The sequence below is a fragment of the Microplitis mediator genome, chromosome 6 (genome assembly GCF_029852145.1).
Source record: "Microplitis mediator isolate UGA2020A chromosome 6, iyMicMedi2.1, whole genome shotgun sequence".
Lineage (NCBI taxonomy): Eukaryota > Metazoa > Arthropoda > Insecta > Hymenoptera > Braconidae > Microplitis > Microplitis mediator.
The window spans coordinates 15,916,850-15,933,482 of NC_079974.1; the positions used below are offsets into that span (position 1 = coordinate 15,916,850).

The 16,633-nt window shown below is 27.3% G+C and overlaps 2 protein-coding genes across 4 annotated transcripts; both read left to right on the plus strand.

The window, feature by feature from the left end:
- Positions 1-69: 69 nt before the first annotated feature.
- LOC130669798 (probable helicase senataxin) lies at positions 70-9,338 on the plus strand. 2 transcript variants are annotated; one of them, XM_057472869.1, is made up of 15 exons: positions 70-177; positions 1,067-1,191; positions 1,277-1,327; positions 1,855-1,905; positions 1,978-2,025; positions 2,221-2,478; positions 2,570-2,832; positions 4,680-4,924; positions 4,989-5,235; positions 5,829-5,932; positions 6,205-6,338; positions 6,415-6,562; positions 6,635-7,029; positions 7,808-8,117; positions 9,184-9,338. In XM_057472869.1, exons 2-15 carry the CDS (start codon positions 1,076-1,078, stop codon positions 9,310-9,312), a joined length of 2,499 nt encoding a protein of 832 aa, XP_057328852.1. In that variant the 5' UTR covers positions 70-177; positions 1,067-1,075; the 3' UTR covers positions 9,313-9,338. The 2 variants fall into 2 exon arrangements, with proteins under 2 accessions (XP_057328852.1, XP_057328853.1); XM_057472870.1 differs by lacking the exon at positions 70-177 and adding an exon at positions 520-665.
- Positions 9,339-9,951: 613 nt separating this feature from the next.
- Positions 9,952-16,371, plus strand: LOC130669797 (probable helicase senataxin). 2 transcript variants are annotated; one of them, XM_057472867.1, is made up of 12 exons: positions 9,952-10,084; positions 11,416-11,550; positions 11,626-11,880; positions 12,029-12,246; positions 12,812-13,047; positions 13,131-13,374; positions 13,451-13,554; positions 13,635-13,762; positions 13,844-13,991; positions 14,795-15,183; positions 15,259-15,892; positions 15,972-16,350. In XM_057472867.1, the coding sequence occupies exons 2-12, from the start codon at positions 11,447-11,449 to the stop codon at positions 16,101-16,103; spliced, it is 2,592 nt and encodes an 863-aa protein (XP_057328850.1). In that variant the 5' UTR covers positions 9,952-10,084; positions 11,416-11,446; the 3' UTR covers positions 16,104-16,350. The 2 variants fall into 2 exon arrangements, with proteins under 2 accessions (XP_057328850.1, XP_057328851.1); XM_057472868.1 differs by lacking the exon at positions 9,952-10,084 and adding an exon at positions 10,186-10,330 and having other exon boundaries at positions 15,972-16,371.
- Positions 16,372-16,633: the final 262 nt, after the last annotated feature.

Genomic DNA, 16,633 nt, shown 5'->3' on the forward strand with positions numbered 1-16,633 from the left:
TGAGGTTCGAGTTTCATCTATTGTTTGAATTTCGAAGTAAAACAATACACTACGCGACGCTACTTATAGTTAACAATCATCGATTCGAATCTAATCAGGCGTCGTTGTAGTACTTACCAAGATTTTAAAATTGTTTCTAATAAATAAATTATTTATAAATTACTTATTTTATTGCAAGTAAGTATTGCATTTTTTAAAAATTATATTGCGCTATTATTCGTAAAAATTTATAAATTATTTTTAAAATTTTTCTTACTGAGGCTACAGAGATAGTATCGTATTTCATTTGTTTTTGACGTTTACGCGACCGGTATGTGCATAGATGGGATATAGTGTACAAATATTAAAATATTAAAAATTTTTAACATTATTATTATTATTATTTTAATTTTTAATTACACGCGTAGTATTTTAAATCATCACAGTTTATGTCGTTTGTTATTTTTTCTTATTGATAACGGCAGTGTTACGGGTCTATTTGAAACGACCAATCAAATCTATTAAATAATATCTTTCCTTAGCTTTGATTTTATTCAATAATTTTTTTTTACTCGGTTTAAAATCTTGTCAATGATATATATATAATTATATACTTTACACTTAACGCCGCGTGAAATTAATTAAAAAACTGACGATAAAAAACTGGAAACTAGAAAGTTATACCGGTAAGTAAAAATAATATTTTAGTCAGACAAAAATTTTAGATTCTAGATATTTTGAATAACCCGTAATATGCCTAGAAGTAATTAAATTTATTGCATTGTTTTCAGTAAATTTTTTAAAATATATAGAAAATTTTATTTGTCAATATTATATTATTGTATTCAAAAGTAAACTTTAAAAGGAGTCATGATATTACAAAATAATCGTGAATAAACTATCGATACATCGTTTTATCGCGATTGCAATAACGACTTGTTCTGACATTGAAAAAAAATAAAAAAATAATATTAAACATGTAAGATGATTGTGAAAAATTACAATTTTTTTCACTGTTACAACAGTTTAAGAAATATAGTCACAGAGTGTTTAAATTTATAATTTTTTTCTTTTTTTTTTCTCTTAGATAAGAAAAATGGATAGGAGTAGTAAAGAACTCTGCAAGTCATTTAAAGAATTACGTACTACGGATTCTTCAGCTTGCTCATGGAGAACCAACACTCAAGATAACAATAAACAGTCAGCCTTCAGGTACGTTGTTAATTGATTTTTAAATAAATATTTAAAATTAAAATAGAATGATTTCATTTAAAATTTATTTTGTATCTTTGTACAGTTCTTGGAGGAGTAATTCTCAAAAAATTAACAATGAAAAATCAGCATTCAGGTAAATTTATTTAAAAAGTATGGGGGGAGATTGGGACACAACGGACCCCTAAAAAATTTTGAAAAATAGAATTTTTTTTTTCTATAGTCTAGATTTATGATTTGATGTGATTTACAAATTTCCTACTCAATAAAAATAATTTGTGATTAAAAAAATTAAAAAAAAAAGAAATTTTTTTTGTTTAATTATTTTTTGATTTAGAGTTTATGGGCTATTAAGAAAAAAAAGAAACATTCGGCGCGAAATAAAATACTTGAAAAATTCAAATGATAAAATTATTTTTTTTTAGGACAAGAGAAAATTTCCTGAAAGATTTTTTAAAAATGAAATTTTAGAAAATGACCATTAGCTCCGAAATATAATTTTTTTTTTGTCATCCACATCGCTAAATTTTTAATGATGTATTCAGTACAAATAAAATTAAACAACAGTCATAAAAAAAATAAAAAAACTGTTTCATCATTTTTTGAAAGGGGTCTGTCGTGCTTCGGAATTAATTCGTTAATTAAACTTATATTTTTATACAGTTCATGGAGAAGTAACTCTAAAGAAAACAATAATGAGCAATCAGCAATAAGGTAGATTTATTTAATTACGTACTTTAATTTGAAATTAATTTAATTTTTTTTCAAATTTATATTTTTGAAAAGCTCATGGAGAAACAGACCTCAAGTTAATACTCAGCAGTCATCAATTTGGTAAAAATATTCAATTAATAAATAAATAATTGAGTGAAAAAAAAATTTTTAATTTTTAGATTTTGGAAAAAAAAAAGTATTTAAATAATGTATCTCTACAATTTTTTTCATCTCAATTGCATTTTTAAAAAATTCAAATTATAAAATAAATAAATTTATATTTAAAAGCTATAATCCTTTAATTTATATTTTTAGTTTTGACGTTTTATATTCTGATGAAGAATTAAAAAAAGAGTTTTTTTATCAAATATTTAAATGGGATCCGTCATCGCTAAACGATAATCGATACAATAAAAATACACCACCATATACAGGTGATTTAATAAAAATGTCTCCAATAAAATTAAACTATTCATCTTATAAAGAATACCAACAGATAATGTTGCCATTTTTAATTGACGAATTTTGGTATTCATTAAAAAGTGATATTTTAGAAGACACAAAAAACGAAATGTATAAAAATTAATTTATTATTTTGTTATTGATTATGAGATTATTAAATTTTTTTATAACTAATTCTATTTATATATATAACAACTTTTAGCCATAAAAAAACTGTTGCTGGAGACGTAATTGAACATAGTTTCAAAACTGTATCAATTGACAGTGATAATGGTAAAAAACTTCACAAAATCACCCGATTTGAATTAACAGCGACAGTGCCACGCTGCGATAAAAACGAAGATAAACCTCGTCGCGATTTAAATATTGAAGATTTATATCCAAGTCGAGGTGATTTAGTTATCATTTATCGTTCATCTAAACATCCAATACAATTCGCATATATAGAAGAATCAGATAATCGAAGTAATTATTCAATTTTTTTTAATAATAAAAGAGTTTCATTTGCACGACTGTATTCTGATACAAAATTTTACATATACCCAAGTAGCACAGAGACAACTTCAAGATGTCTTTTAAAAAGATATATAAAGTCCTAGATAAACTTTTTTTTTACTGTCAAAATTACAAAAGTTCAAAAAAAAGTTCTACTCCAAGTCCTAATCTGTCTCAAGCTTAGAAGTTCCACACGTTGCACGGAGAAAAAAATATTGTTCTCAGAAGTATACTGTATAGTTACAGTAACAATACGCTATAGTTATCTACTAGATTGTTACTGCAACGATCTACTGTATCGTTCTGACAACAATACGGTGGATAGCTCTGAGATCTATACGGTATCGTTCTGAGCCCTATCTAACGTCACGCGCGTTGCAAATTATATGAGATATTTAAAAACCTTTATCATTCATAAATAAATGATAAGCAAATAACTTTGATTAAATAAAATAATTTATAAAACTGATTTATTAGTTAGTTATAGTCAAAATAAATTTTAAATATAAATATAAATATATCTTTTAATTTTTTGAATTTATTTATTAGTAATTTAATTTTAAATTCAATATTAATTCAGATCTCATTTGTATATTAATTATTTTTCTTCTATTTACGTATCACATTTAAATTATAAAACATCGACTATATATAATATTTAGATTTTTGGTTATGAATGTATATTTGATTACAAAAAGCATAAAAAAACACTTATCGATAAATATATCAACATAGTTATGAAGAGTCTACTTTGTTAATTTATTAATTACCCGTGGGTCCATATTTCAACATCACAATTATTTTTTACACTATTTTTTTTATTAAACGCCTGCTAGCAACAATTATACAATATTCAAAAGTTGGCGCGAAAATGGATGTTTAGTTAGGTTAGACGGTGCCGTGTGAGTTGACGACTACGGAAAGTCGTATAGGGCTCACAGCTATCTAATAGATAGTTACTGGAACGATACGGTATTGTTACCATAAGCATACGTATTGTTGTGGTAACGATCTACGAGTTACTATACTTTAGATCGTTCGAGGAGCAATATTTTTTTCTCCGTGTGAACTTTTTTGGAATCTTACATGAGTAGCATTTTCTCTTCTTTCTTGCACCCTCTACAGCTCCAATCCGAGTGTCTTTTTTTAGGCTCTCCCAATGTTTCCACATCTTCTTATCTTCTCTCCTTACTTTATATCTTCTCCAGTAGTATATTTAATTTTTATATTAAAAATTTTCATACTTTAATTAAATATTATTATTTTATTATGCAAGGTCTTATTGAGAAGGTTATTTGCATGTTTGCATGTTTAGGTTTCCACTATATAAAAATGGCCCATTTAAATATAGTGGAAACCTAAACATGCAAACATGCAAATAACCTTCTCAATAAGACAATTTATAGATAAATTGAGAAAAATATAGATAGCCCGAACTGGAAATCGAACCCAGACCAATTCGGTATCGCGCCGAGTGCTCTACCAGTTGAGCTATCCGGCACTATACTATATTCCGTTCAATTTGATCTATAACGTATTGAGCCACACCGTCCATCGTACGGTAATACACCATTTTTATATAGTGGAAATCTAAACATGCAAATATGCAAATAACCTTCTCAATAAGACAATTTATAGATAAATTGAGAAAAATATAGATAACCCGAACTGGGAATCGAACCCAGACCAATTCGGTATCGCGCCGAGTGCTCTACCAGTTGAGCTATCCGGCCTTATACTATATTCCGTTCAATTTGATCTATAACTTATGCAAATAAAAATTATTATATTAAACATCCAATTATTTTATCATGCAGCTACAGAAAAAAATGATAAGGATTATGAGATTTTGACATATACGTTGATAACTAAATTCAGTTCAAGCCTTAAACTATCTGGTTATTTAACAATAACACCTGTGACTTGGATTTTATCTAGTCTAGCATTAGTAGATTCATTGGGATATATACCTCAGTCACCTCTAATTAATGCCATTTTAAAACCAGACTTCGATTCATATAAAATGTTATCGACAATTAATAGTATTCCTACAGCAACAGAGGTATAGTTGTTCCATATTTAATGAGTACAATATTTGTATTTTTTAAATAATATAATTCTTGCAGGAAACGCTTAATTCAAAACAATTAGAAGTTTTGTCAAGAGTTGTAACAACGATTGAAGACAAATATACTCCTGGTATATGTTTAATACAAGGACCACCGGGTACCGGTAAAACCAAAGTAATTAAAAATATTATCGCAACAATCTTAAGTCGGAAAAGTGCAACTCGAATATTAGTTTGTGCCCCATCTAATAAAGCTATTGACGAAATAGTTATTAGATTATTAGAAATACAATCAAAGATGGAAGGTAAACATGAAGAAAAAATAATTTTATTGTTGACTTTGATAAATTTAGAATCTGTTGCCTAGTTTGCCTTGGATCCTTTTCTTCTTCCTTTACATCTCATCTTCTTTCTGTAACTTTCTAATATTTTTTTTTTTTTTTGAGAGCATTCTCAGACAGTACACCCCTACTTTTTAAAAATATTCAATAAACTAGATCTGTCATAATCGTATTTAAATTTTATTAATTTGGGGGGGGGGGGGGGGGGGCTATCTAAGAATGTCCTTAATTACTTGTAAAATTTACTGCATTGTAAAAATTTTTGGAGTAAACGCGGATTAAATCCGACGTGAATGCGAAGCGGATGATTATTTATTCCGGAGTTTATTTTTACATTAAAACTCCCATTGGTCAGAGTAAATGCGGATTAAAATAAAATTTACATCACTAGACTGCAAAAAAATCCTTCTTTACTCCGTATGCAGAACAATTTTTTTTTAACTCCGGAACTCTGAACTATAGAATGAATTCAGACTGAAATAAAATCCATATTCACTTCGAATCCACTTCCGATTTTTTAAACTGTATACTTTAGAAAGGTAAATTTTACTTTCCAGAAAAAAAGGTGCCATTTAAAATTGTACGAGTAGGCCGAGAGGAAAAAATTCATCAATCGGTCCAAAGTGTATCTTTGGTTAAACTTGCAAAGAGTAAAAAAAATGTAAATAATATATATTAAATAAATTATAAGGATAAATATGCAAAAATGAGATTTTGCAATTGTTGTTTACTTCAATCTTTCATTTAATTTAAAATTAAAAAATCTCAGAAAAATTACTGTTTGTTGTAATTCCATTAAAAATGTATTTAAAATATACCAAACTTTCAAGACTTTTACAGTAAAAAATAGTTTAAGTCCCACTTATGCATATTTACCTTTTTTGACACACAGGTAATATTAATTGTTATTTTTAATTTTCACTTCCATTTCAGAAATTTTCAGAACAGAAATTTTTTTCTAATGAACGACAGCAAGACATCGAAGAGTACATTCTCCAATCTGCAAATATTATTGCTTGCACTCTAACTTCCTGTTGGACTAGTTACCGAATGAAGGCAGTATTTAGGTGTATTTTTATTTCAAGACTTAATAAATTTACTTATTCCCAAAAAAGTATTAAAATAATTATAATTAATTTGCAGTAAAGGAAACTGTAAAATTCCTCTATGTATAATTGACGAGTCTGCTCAGGCAACTGAGCTATTAACATTAATCCCATTAATGTTGAATATACAGAGATTAATTTTAGTCGGAGACCCCCAGCAATTGCCTCCGACTGTTTTATCGCAGGTAATTATAAAAGATTTGTAATAAAAAAAAATAATTGTACAGTATTTAAATATTTTTTTATTAAATTTTTAGAAAGCAAAAGAATATGGATATGACCAATCGCTTTTTGCGAGAACTCAACAAATATTTGAGTACAAGTCAAAAAATCCAATAATTATGTTAGACACGCAATATCGTATGGTAAATGACATATCCCACTGGCCAAATCGTTACTTTTATAAAGGAGCCATAAAAAATGCGGCTTCAGTAGAAGCTTTAAATTTTTGTAATTATATTGTATTTAATCATTCGTATTCACAAGATTCTGATGGATTTTCGAATCCTTCTGAAGCGGAGCTTGTACGGAATATAGTTAACGTCCTAAAAGAGTTTATAAAATTGCATGATTCATACAGTGAAAAATGTATTGGTGTAATTACACCGTACAAAAGACAACGGGCTTTATTAAATGAACTTATAAATCCATTGTAAGATTCTCTTTTCCATTATTTTTATTTAAGAAGGGTCCGGTAGTTTTTCTCTTTATTATTCTCAGACGGACGAGGGGTTCTATCACGGGCTCAGACGGACGAATGGTTTTTTTTGTAAACAAATGGAAATTTTGGAAAAATAAACCGTAGATTTCTAGATCAGGGACTAATGCATCAAGTCTCGTTCTTAATTTTGCGATTAGAGTTATTGATTGAGATAAATACTAGGAAAAAAATTACCGGCCCTTCTAAAGATAAATAAATTATTTCAAGGCCATTTTCAGACAGTGCCGTCTACTTTTCAAAAATTTTCAATGACTCAACTGTCATAAACGTATTAAAATTTTATCAATAAATTAAAAAAAAATAAAAGCATCAATTGAAAAAATAACGAGTTGCAATTTCGCTGATATAGACTTTACAAAATATAACTTAGAGTTGATATCAGTTAGAAGTTTAACGAAATTTTGAAAATAAATTTCAGTCAAATCTTTATGTGAATTTTAAAATTCGAATTTTTTAGGCTAAAATTTATTTAAAAAATTTCGTTTAACTCCTAATTAATAACAACTGTAAATAATTTTTTTAAAATTCTATATCTCGGTGAAATTGCAACTGCGTTGTCATTTTTTCAATTAACGTTTTAATTTTTTTTTTAATTAATTAATGAAATATTGATACGGTTATGACTATTGAAAGTTATTGCATCTTTTCAAAAAGTGGGGGGCACTGTCTGAGAATGCCCTTGAATAACAATTATAATTATTTGCTGCAGTAAGGAAGAAAAAAAAATGAAAAAGAAAATTGGTGTTGAGACCAATAATCTTGATGGAGAAAAAGATAATGAAGTTAATACAAAAAATTCTGATAGTAATGATGAAGAGAAAGATGAAAAAGAAAAAAAAGAAAATAAAATAGATGTAAATACAGTAGATAGTTTTCAAGGATCAGAATGTGACATAATTATTATGTCATGCGTAAGATCCAATGGAATTGGATTTGTAAAAGATCCAAATAGACTCAACGTTAGTTTAACAAGAGCTAAGCACAGTTTAATATTATGCGGCAATTTTAATGAGTTCAAGGTAACAATTAGTGTAGTTATTTTTATTATTTTATACTTATAATTATTTTTTTTTTAAGTATATGCATTTGCTTTATAAAATTGAACAACACATAGAAGTTAATATTTATATTTAAGGACATTCTCAGACAGTGCTCCCCGCTTTTTAAAAATATGCAGTGGCTTTCAACTGTCATACTGACGTGCTTAGGAAGAAGGCAGTAAGTGAAGTAACTCCCTTCTTTCTAAGCACGGCAGCATACCCCTATTAAAATTTTTAATTTAATTAAATTTGTTTAATAAATTTTAGCCTAAAAAATTTGAAAATTCGAATTATAAAATTCCCATGACGAGTTTTTCTGAAATTTATTTTACGAATTTCGTTCAGCTCTCAATTGATATCAACTGCAAGTAATTTTTTTAAAAATCTTCATCTTAGCAAAATTACGATTACGTTCTCCTTTTTTCAATTAAAGTTCTAATTTTTTTTTTAATTAAATTATAAAATTTGACTACGGTTATGACAATTGAAAGCCATTAGAATTCTTTAAAAAGAGGGGGGAGGGCACTGTCTGAGTATGGCCTTAACTATTTGAATATTATTAATAATAATTTTTTTTTGTTTATTATTATTTTATTTGAAGAAATAACGCATTACTTATTCCAAAAGGACTTATATTTCTATACGGCCTTTTAGCTTTAGAAAGCTTCCTAAAAGGCTTATAATTTTTTTTTTCTGCCCTCCGGCCGGAAAGTGGCAACTTCCAGGCTGTTGCTCTGAACGAAGTTGCAACTTTCCGGCTTCGTCGAGCAGAAATAGTATATTACATACCTAGGCCAGTAAAAAAGAAAGCCTCAGACTACATGTTTGTCAGCCTCTGCCAACAATTACATGTGCTCTGAGACTTCTCCTATTTTACTGGCCTAGGTATGTAATATACTAATTTATTACCAATCGTTTTTGGGATTTATTTTAAAGCTAGAAATTTAAAAATGTCAATAAAAAAAAAATATACGCCCTTTTGAAATTAGTAGTGCGATAAGTTTGACTGTTTTTTATGTTATATATTTTATTTTTTATATTTCAGCGAAATAATATGTGGGAAGATCTTTTACAAGATGCTAAAGCAAGAGGCTTCTATTTTAACATTTCAAAAGATGATTTAAAATCTATAACGAAACATTTAATTGTCAATCGCGGAAATGGTTTATCCTAAAATAAATATTTCTAACTTTTCGTTTTATATTATAATTATTTTTATTACTTACTAATATTGTTCTTCTTTATAATTTATAATATTTTAAGATTTTTATTAATACGCTTAAGAAAGTTATTTTTACATAAAGAAGAAGCATAAATAAATATTTCAGTATTATGAGTTCTCATATTTTTTAAATGATTCATCTTTACACTACAGTGTATAGAAATATTATTTTTTTTTTTTTTCATTTGTCAAGACAAAGACAATGACGTCAGTTTATTCTACAGAACATGGACTAAGACTGACTCAAACTATTGAATTATTAAGACTGTTGATTAAATCGCTTCAGAATTTTAAATCAAATTTTTTTATGTTGCAATTAATTGAGTAATTAATTAATTAAATTACTCAAAGTAGTTTATTAGTACGGATTTATATAAACATGTATTAATTATAATTCAAAAAAGTTTTATCATTATAATAAAAAAATTTTTTTAAAATAACTGAATAAAAATTTATAAATGCGTAAAAAATTAGTTGATAAGTCATCGATTTTCAATAAAAAATAATTGTTTTAATTGTACGTTACCGTTAAAGTATTTAGTGCGCAAGTCTAATAAACTGTGAATCCCGAAGTTTTGTTTTACATTCATACCTATCATGTGTATTTGCCCATATTTGAAACGAATACGAGGCAACTCGACTCTCAAACTCAAAGAACAATTGAAGTTCAAATAACATTACATCGAAATATTGCAGCATTCGAGTTATAATTTTATTCACTCGAGTAAGTTTTAACAACCTCTATACTTAATTAATAAATTATTTTCTGCACATTAATTTCGTAAGCTATATTATTATTTTTAAATAACTTACTAAAAGTTTACAACCAATTTTTATGTTTAAAAGTTACAAAAGCGTCATTTATTTTTTCTGCCTATTGACACGCACCGTATAATTAATATAAAACAATTAATCAAATTTGCATTAATTTATAAAAATAAAAAAATTAATTATCTTAAATAAAGTAAACGTAAGTATTTTTAAATTATTAAAATAAATTTTAAATAAAAATCTACACTGTAAAAAATTTTAGTGTAAAAATGGCCCCCGAGAACTTTACATGGCTGTGTAGTATGAAATAACGGTGTAAATTATCAATCCGTGTAATTTTTACTCAGTGTAATCTATGGGTGTGAATGTAGCTGACAATTGTCAATTTTAAAAAATTTTGTATTAACAAATAAAATGCCAGTAGAATAAAAATTAAAAAATGCGTACTTAAATATTTGAAAAATCAGAACGCGCATTTTTTTAAATTTCATTATTGTAATCTACACTCGCGTGTAATTTACTTTTTTTACACCATTCCGTGCTAGTCATCGTTATAATTTTGATTAATGAGTAACAAATGATCATTGAAAATGTTTAACCTCTTAATTAATAACCAAATTAATTTTATTTAGATATTAAGTAGTATTTTGAACATTTGAATATTTTTAAGATTATTTTTCTCAAAGTAAAATTATTATAAATCACACATTTACCCGCTTGACGGTGTAAAAATTTTTAATTTACACCGCCTAAATTTAACACAATATTTCGCATAATTTTTACACCGAGTCATTTACACTACACCTAGTCCAAAAACTTTTTACAGTCTATACCAAAATATTATAAAATTATGTTATAGATATTACACATTGTCTGTGTATTACGTCAGCTCTCGGTTACATTTTATCGCTCATGTATATATTTATTTTAAATTTTCTTTGAACACTCAAGATAAATACATAAAAGTATGCAATAAAAATTTTATTTATTAAACAAAAGTCTCATTGATTGATAAAAATCGATTATCAACAATGTTAGTATGTTTTGTATAAATATTTATATTTATTAAAATTAGTCAATGAATTTGTTTTTTAAGTTTACAAACTCGTAAATATTTCTATGACGCATAATCAACGATTCAATGTCAAAGTTTTATAACAATTTTTTCTTATGATACTCTCGATAATTTATATGTATTGGATATCATAAAAGTTTATTATAGAACGAGCTATTGGATTTTATAACTATTATGCAATGCATTAAAAAATAATTTACTATTTACAGATAATAGATGTTTGATTATTAATTAATAACAATGGGAGAAAACTTGATAACAAGAATTGGAAATTTAAAATTTCGAAACAATTCTAGGTTACATGGAAACTCATCTAGAAGATATGATCGGCAGCCCTCAACTAGGTATGTTTATTAATCTGTAAATATATATATTATTTTATTTGAGCTGATGATTTTTTAATTAATAAATAAAATCAGTTCAGGAAATGCATCATCTTGGAAATATTCAAGCAAAGAATTTTTTTATAACATTTTTGAATGGCATCCGACATGGCTCACTGACAAAAAATACGAAGAAACACCACCGCCTATTATTGATTCAATAGAAATGGATCCAACAAAATTATTATACTCAACTTATGATGAGTATCAAAAAATAATGCTGCCATTTTTAATTCACGAATTTTGGTATGCGTTGAAAGAAGACTTTGCTGAAGAAAGAAAACGAAAAAAGTATTAAACTAAATTAAAAATTTATAAGCTCAAAACCGCTTTCAATTGAATTTATTTAAAAAAAAAATTTTTTTTTTTACTTACATCTCTTCACTTATTTAAACTAATTAGAATTATTTATTTAAAATTAACATAAAATTATTTGTAGGCTTAAACAAACTGACGCAAAAGTAATGCAAAGGTCATATGACTCTATATCAGTTGATAATACAGATTATAAAATTATTCGATTTCAACTAATAAGTACTGTTAAAACTACTCCTGTTCTGGAAGATACATATCCAAGTCGGGGTGATTTGGTTATATTAAATTTTAAAAAATTTGATCAAAAGTTTGGATATGTAGAGGAAGTAGGAAGAACCGGAGGTAAATTTCATTGATATAGATTACTTTTTTTTTTTTTTAATTCTAGTGTATAGCCGCCTTAACGGCTTTTTACACTTTTTGCCTTTATATCGCAACTGCTTCCTTTTTTTTTTCTGCCTTTATTGTGCGGCTGTGGTCGACTTGTGCTTACACTGAAAAAAATAATCGCTAGCAGCTAGCGATTTTTTTTTTTTCAGTGTATACTGTACTGTACCATTACGGTAATACCCTACCCCCCACCTTGACTGTGGGAGTATAGGGGCAAGAGAAACCACAGAGAAAACCATTGCCAGTACAGTTCGGTTTGGGTGAGGCTCTAGTGATCGATAAAATTCACATTTTACCGATCACTAGATCCTCATCCCGCACCTAACGGCCAAAAACCTCCGATCGAGCTCAACGCGTGACTAAGCGGTCACCCAACCAAGTCGCGATCATGCTCGATGCTGCTTAACTTTTGTGATCGCCCAAGCCACACGAGAACCGATCGGCTGCCTCTGCCGCCTGATACAGATTACTTTTTTTTCTTATAATTTTGATAAATAAAATAAATAAAATATTTCAGGCAGACAAGAAGGAACAACTACACTGACTTATACATTGATAACTAAATACTCTTCATTGTATAATTTGCCGAGTATATTATCATTAACAACTACTACATGGATATTGTCTTACCTTACACTTTTAGATGCATTGGACAATATCCCTTACTCTGTTTTGTTTAAGCCAATTTTACAACCAGATAATGAATCGTATAAAATATGTTTAACGTCAGACTCTATTTCTCCAGTAACTAATGTACTTACAACTTAATATATATATTAAATACTCTTGCTGTATGAAATTAAGAGCTTAATAAGAAGAATATTTTATCATTTTAGGAAATCCTTAATGCAAAACAAGGGGAAATAATGTCAAGAATAGTAACAACGATACAAAAACCAACGCCTGGTATATGTTTAATCCAAGGCCCTCCTGGGACAGGTAAATCTACAGTAATCAAAAATATTGTTGCAACTGCGCTGAGTAAAAATGCTGTAACCAAAATATTGATATGTGCACCTTCAAACAAAGCAATTGATGAATTGGTTATAAAATTATTAAAAATAAAACCAGATATGGAAGGTGAAATATTGATTTAAGTTTTTTTTTATGCATTTAAAATGATCATAACATAGAGTTATTTATTTTTTTTTTGTAGAAAAAAATGTTCCATTTGAAATCGTCCGCGTGGGTCGCGAAGAAAAAATTCATCCATCAGTAAAACATATATCGTTGCCAAGACTTGCTCGTCGTTATCAAAAGGTTATAGATATTTATTAAATTAGTATTATTAAAGTGGCTGTAATTTTTTATGTGAATTCAATATTTTTTATTTATTATAGACAAACTTAATTTTTAAATATGAGACAAATCTAGCATTTATTGAAGAACAAATACTAAAAAAGGCAAATATTATTGCCTGTACTTTAACATCTTGCTATACGAGCTACCGAATGAAAGCAGTGTTTGGGTAAAATTAAATAGTTAAATTTATAAAAATAATTATTTTCTTAATTTAAAAAAAAAAATAACAATTAATGATATTTTTTAGAAATGGTGGATTAGAAATACCGTTTTGTATTATTGATGAAGCAGCACAAGCGACAGAGTTGCTTACGTTAGTACCTACATTGCTAAAAATAAACAGATTGATTTTGGTAGGTGATCCTCAACAATTACCACCGACTATCTTATCACAGGTATTTACATCAGTTTTGATAATTATGCCGCAGAGGAGTCTCATTAATTTTCTAAGATAAAAAAAAACTAACAATTAAAATTTTTCAATTTTTTCTCAGCAGATTTATGAAAAAAATGCCGCAGTAATTAAAATATGAATATTTTAATAAGTTTTAAAATTTTATAGGCCCTAAAAATAATAAATCTGTATTTCTTAAATCGTGAAAAAATTTGTGAAGATATTTAAGATATTTTTTCTATGAATTTCTTAATTTTCTACACACTGTAAAAAATTGGGGGTGAATTCGACGTGATTACGGATTTTATTTAAATCCAAATTTACTCTATATGTCGGAGTTTCGGAGTTTAAGAAAAAAAAATCACTTCGCATACGAAGTAAATAGGGAGTTTGTTTTTTCAGCGAAGTGATTTCGGAGTGATCTAGATTTTACTTAAATCTGCATTCACTCAATTCGATTTTAATATTAAAATAAACTCCCTTTCGGAATAAATTTCACTCCGAACCGGAGTTTCGATATTAAAATAAACTCTGCTCCGCATTCACTCCGGATTTAATCCGAGTTCACTCCGCAATTTTTTTACAAAAAATATTAATAGTTTGTTTATTAATGATGAATATTTATATTTTTTTCATCAATCCGCCTTAAAATATAATATTAAAAAAACAAAATTTGATATCTTAATTTTATAATTTATTATGGCCAAAAATTAGTGAGACTACACTTACACATATTTTTACCATAAATTATATTCCAAAATTTTAATATATACATATAACTTTTATTATGCGAATATTAAATAGAAAGCAAAGGACTATGGCTATGATTCGTCACTCTTCGCAAGAGCTCAAACTATTTTTGAAAATGAATCAGAAAATCCTATTGTTATGTTGGACACCCAATATCGTATGATCGATTCAATTTCTCAGTGGCCGAATCGATATTTTTACAAAGGCGCTATTAAAAATGCAGCCTCTGTATCTCCACTTGACTTTTGTAATTATAAAGTACTCAATCACCCATTTCCACAAGACAGTGATGGGCGTTCTAATCCAACCGAAGCTATTCTAGTGGCTAATTTAGTCCGTTCACTAATGGAAAAAAGAAAATCAATGGATAAAGATTTTAGTATTGGAGTAATTACCCCTTATCAAAATCAGCGTATGCTTATTAATTCTATATTGAAGATACTGTAAGTAACGATTTCCTGTTTTTATTGAGATTTAATAACTTACTAGTTTATCATATTTATTTAAACGATTTTTAGTGACGGGAAGCAACAGTCAAAGCAAATAAAAATTAAAAAGCGATCTGATAAGAAGAAGAAGGAAGATGACAAAAATCTTATAGATCTTGAAGATCTGAGTAAAAAAGATACTGATAAAGAAAATGAAACAAATATTTTAGTAAAAATAAACAGTGATGATGAAGATATAGTAGAAAATTTAGATAAAGACAACAGTACAGATGAAGACAGCGATGAAGATAAAGACAGTGATGATGATAAAGACAAAGATAAAGATGATGAGAAAGCAAAAGATGAAGATGATGATAAAGAAATAAATAAAAATATTTCTAATGAAAAGGTAACTATAAAAGAAACTCAATCAAAGAATAAAAAAAAACCTAATAAACAAAAAAGAAGAAAAAGGGGTAAAGAAAATAAAGAAGAAAATACAAAATCCGATAGTGAAGAAAAAAAAACTGAAGGTGTAAAACCGCAGAAAAAAATTGAAATCAATACAGTAGACAGTTTTCAGGGGTCAGAGTGTGATGTGATAATTCTGTCATGTGTCAGAAGCGAAGGCATCGGATTCGTCAAAGATCCGAATCGACTCAATGTGAGTCTTACTCGCGCGAAACACAGTTTGATACTGTGTGGAAATTTTAACGCATTCAGGGTAAATGCAAGAGTGTATTTTATAGCAATTCATTTTTTTTTTAGAGTTTAATTGTTTATTTATTTTTTTTTAATTTTAGCGCAATGAAATGTGGCAGGATCTTTTGGATGATGCTCATGACCGTAGTGTTTACTTTAATCTTACCGATGGTGAAGAAATAAAGTCTATTACAGAACACGTTATTATTGATAGCACGACTTTAGGTGTTTGATATGTTTCTATTTAACATACACAGAAAAAAAGGATTTCTTGGCGCACAAAATTTTTACTATCCCCAAAAAAATTTTTGCATTATGAATTGAAAACGAATAATTTCTTGTGTCAAAAAATTTTTTTTTAGTTTTAAAAAAATTTTTGTTTTCATTTCATAATGCAAATTTTTTTTTACGCTAAGAAATCTTTTTTCTGTGTAATTTTTGTGTTTTGCTTTTATCAGTTAAAAATACTTTATAACCAGCTTTTTTGTATTCTACTTGTGTTTCTTTTAATTCAGTAAAGATAAAATCTTGTTTGAATAAATTTATAAGAAATAATTTTTAAAATTCCATACTGCTGTCATTTAATGAATGGTATTAAAATTTTTTTTTAATCTCAATAAAATAACGAATTAATTTTTATGAACACTATCCTCTAATAAATAGTTTTGTTTATAAAAACATTTTATCAAAATCATTTTTATTCTATTTTTTTTTTTTTTTTTTTTTTTTTACTTATTATAGTATTAAAAAAATAAAATTATAA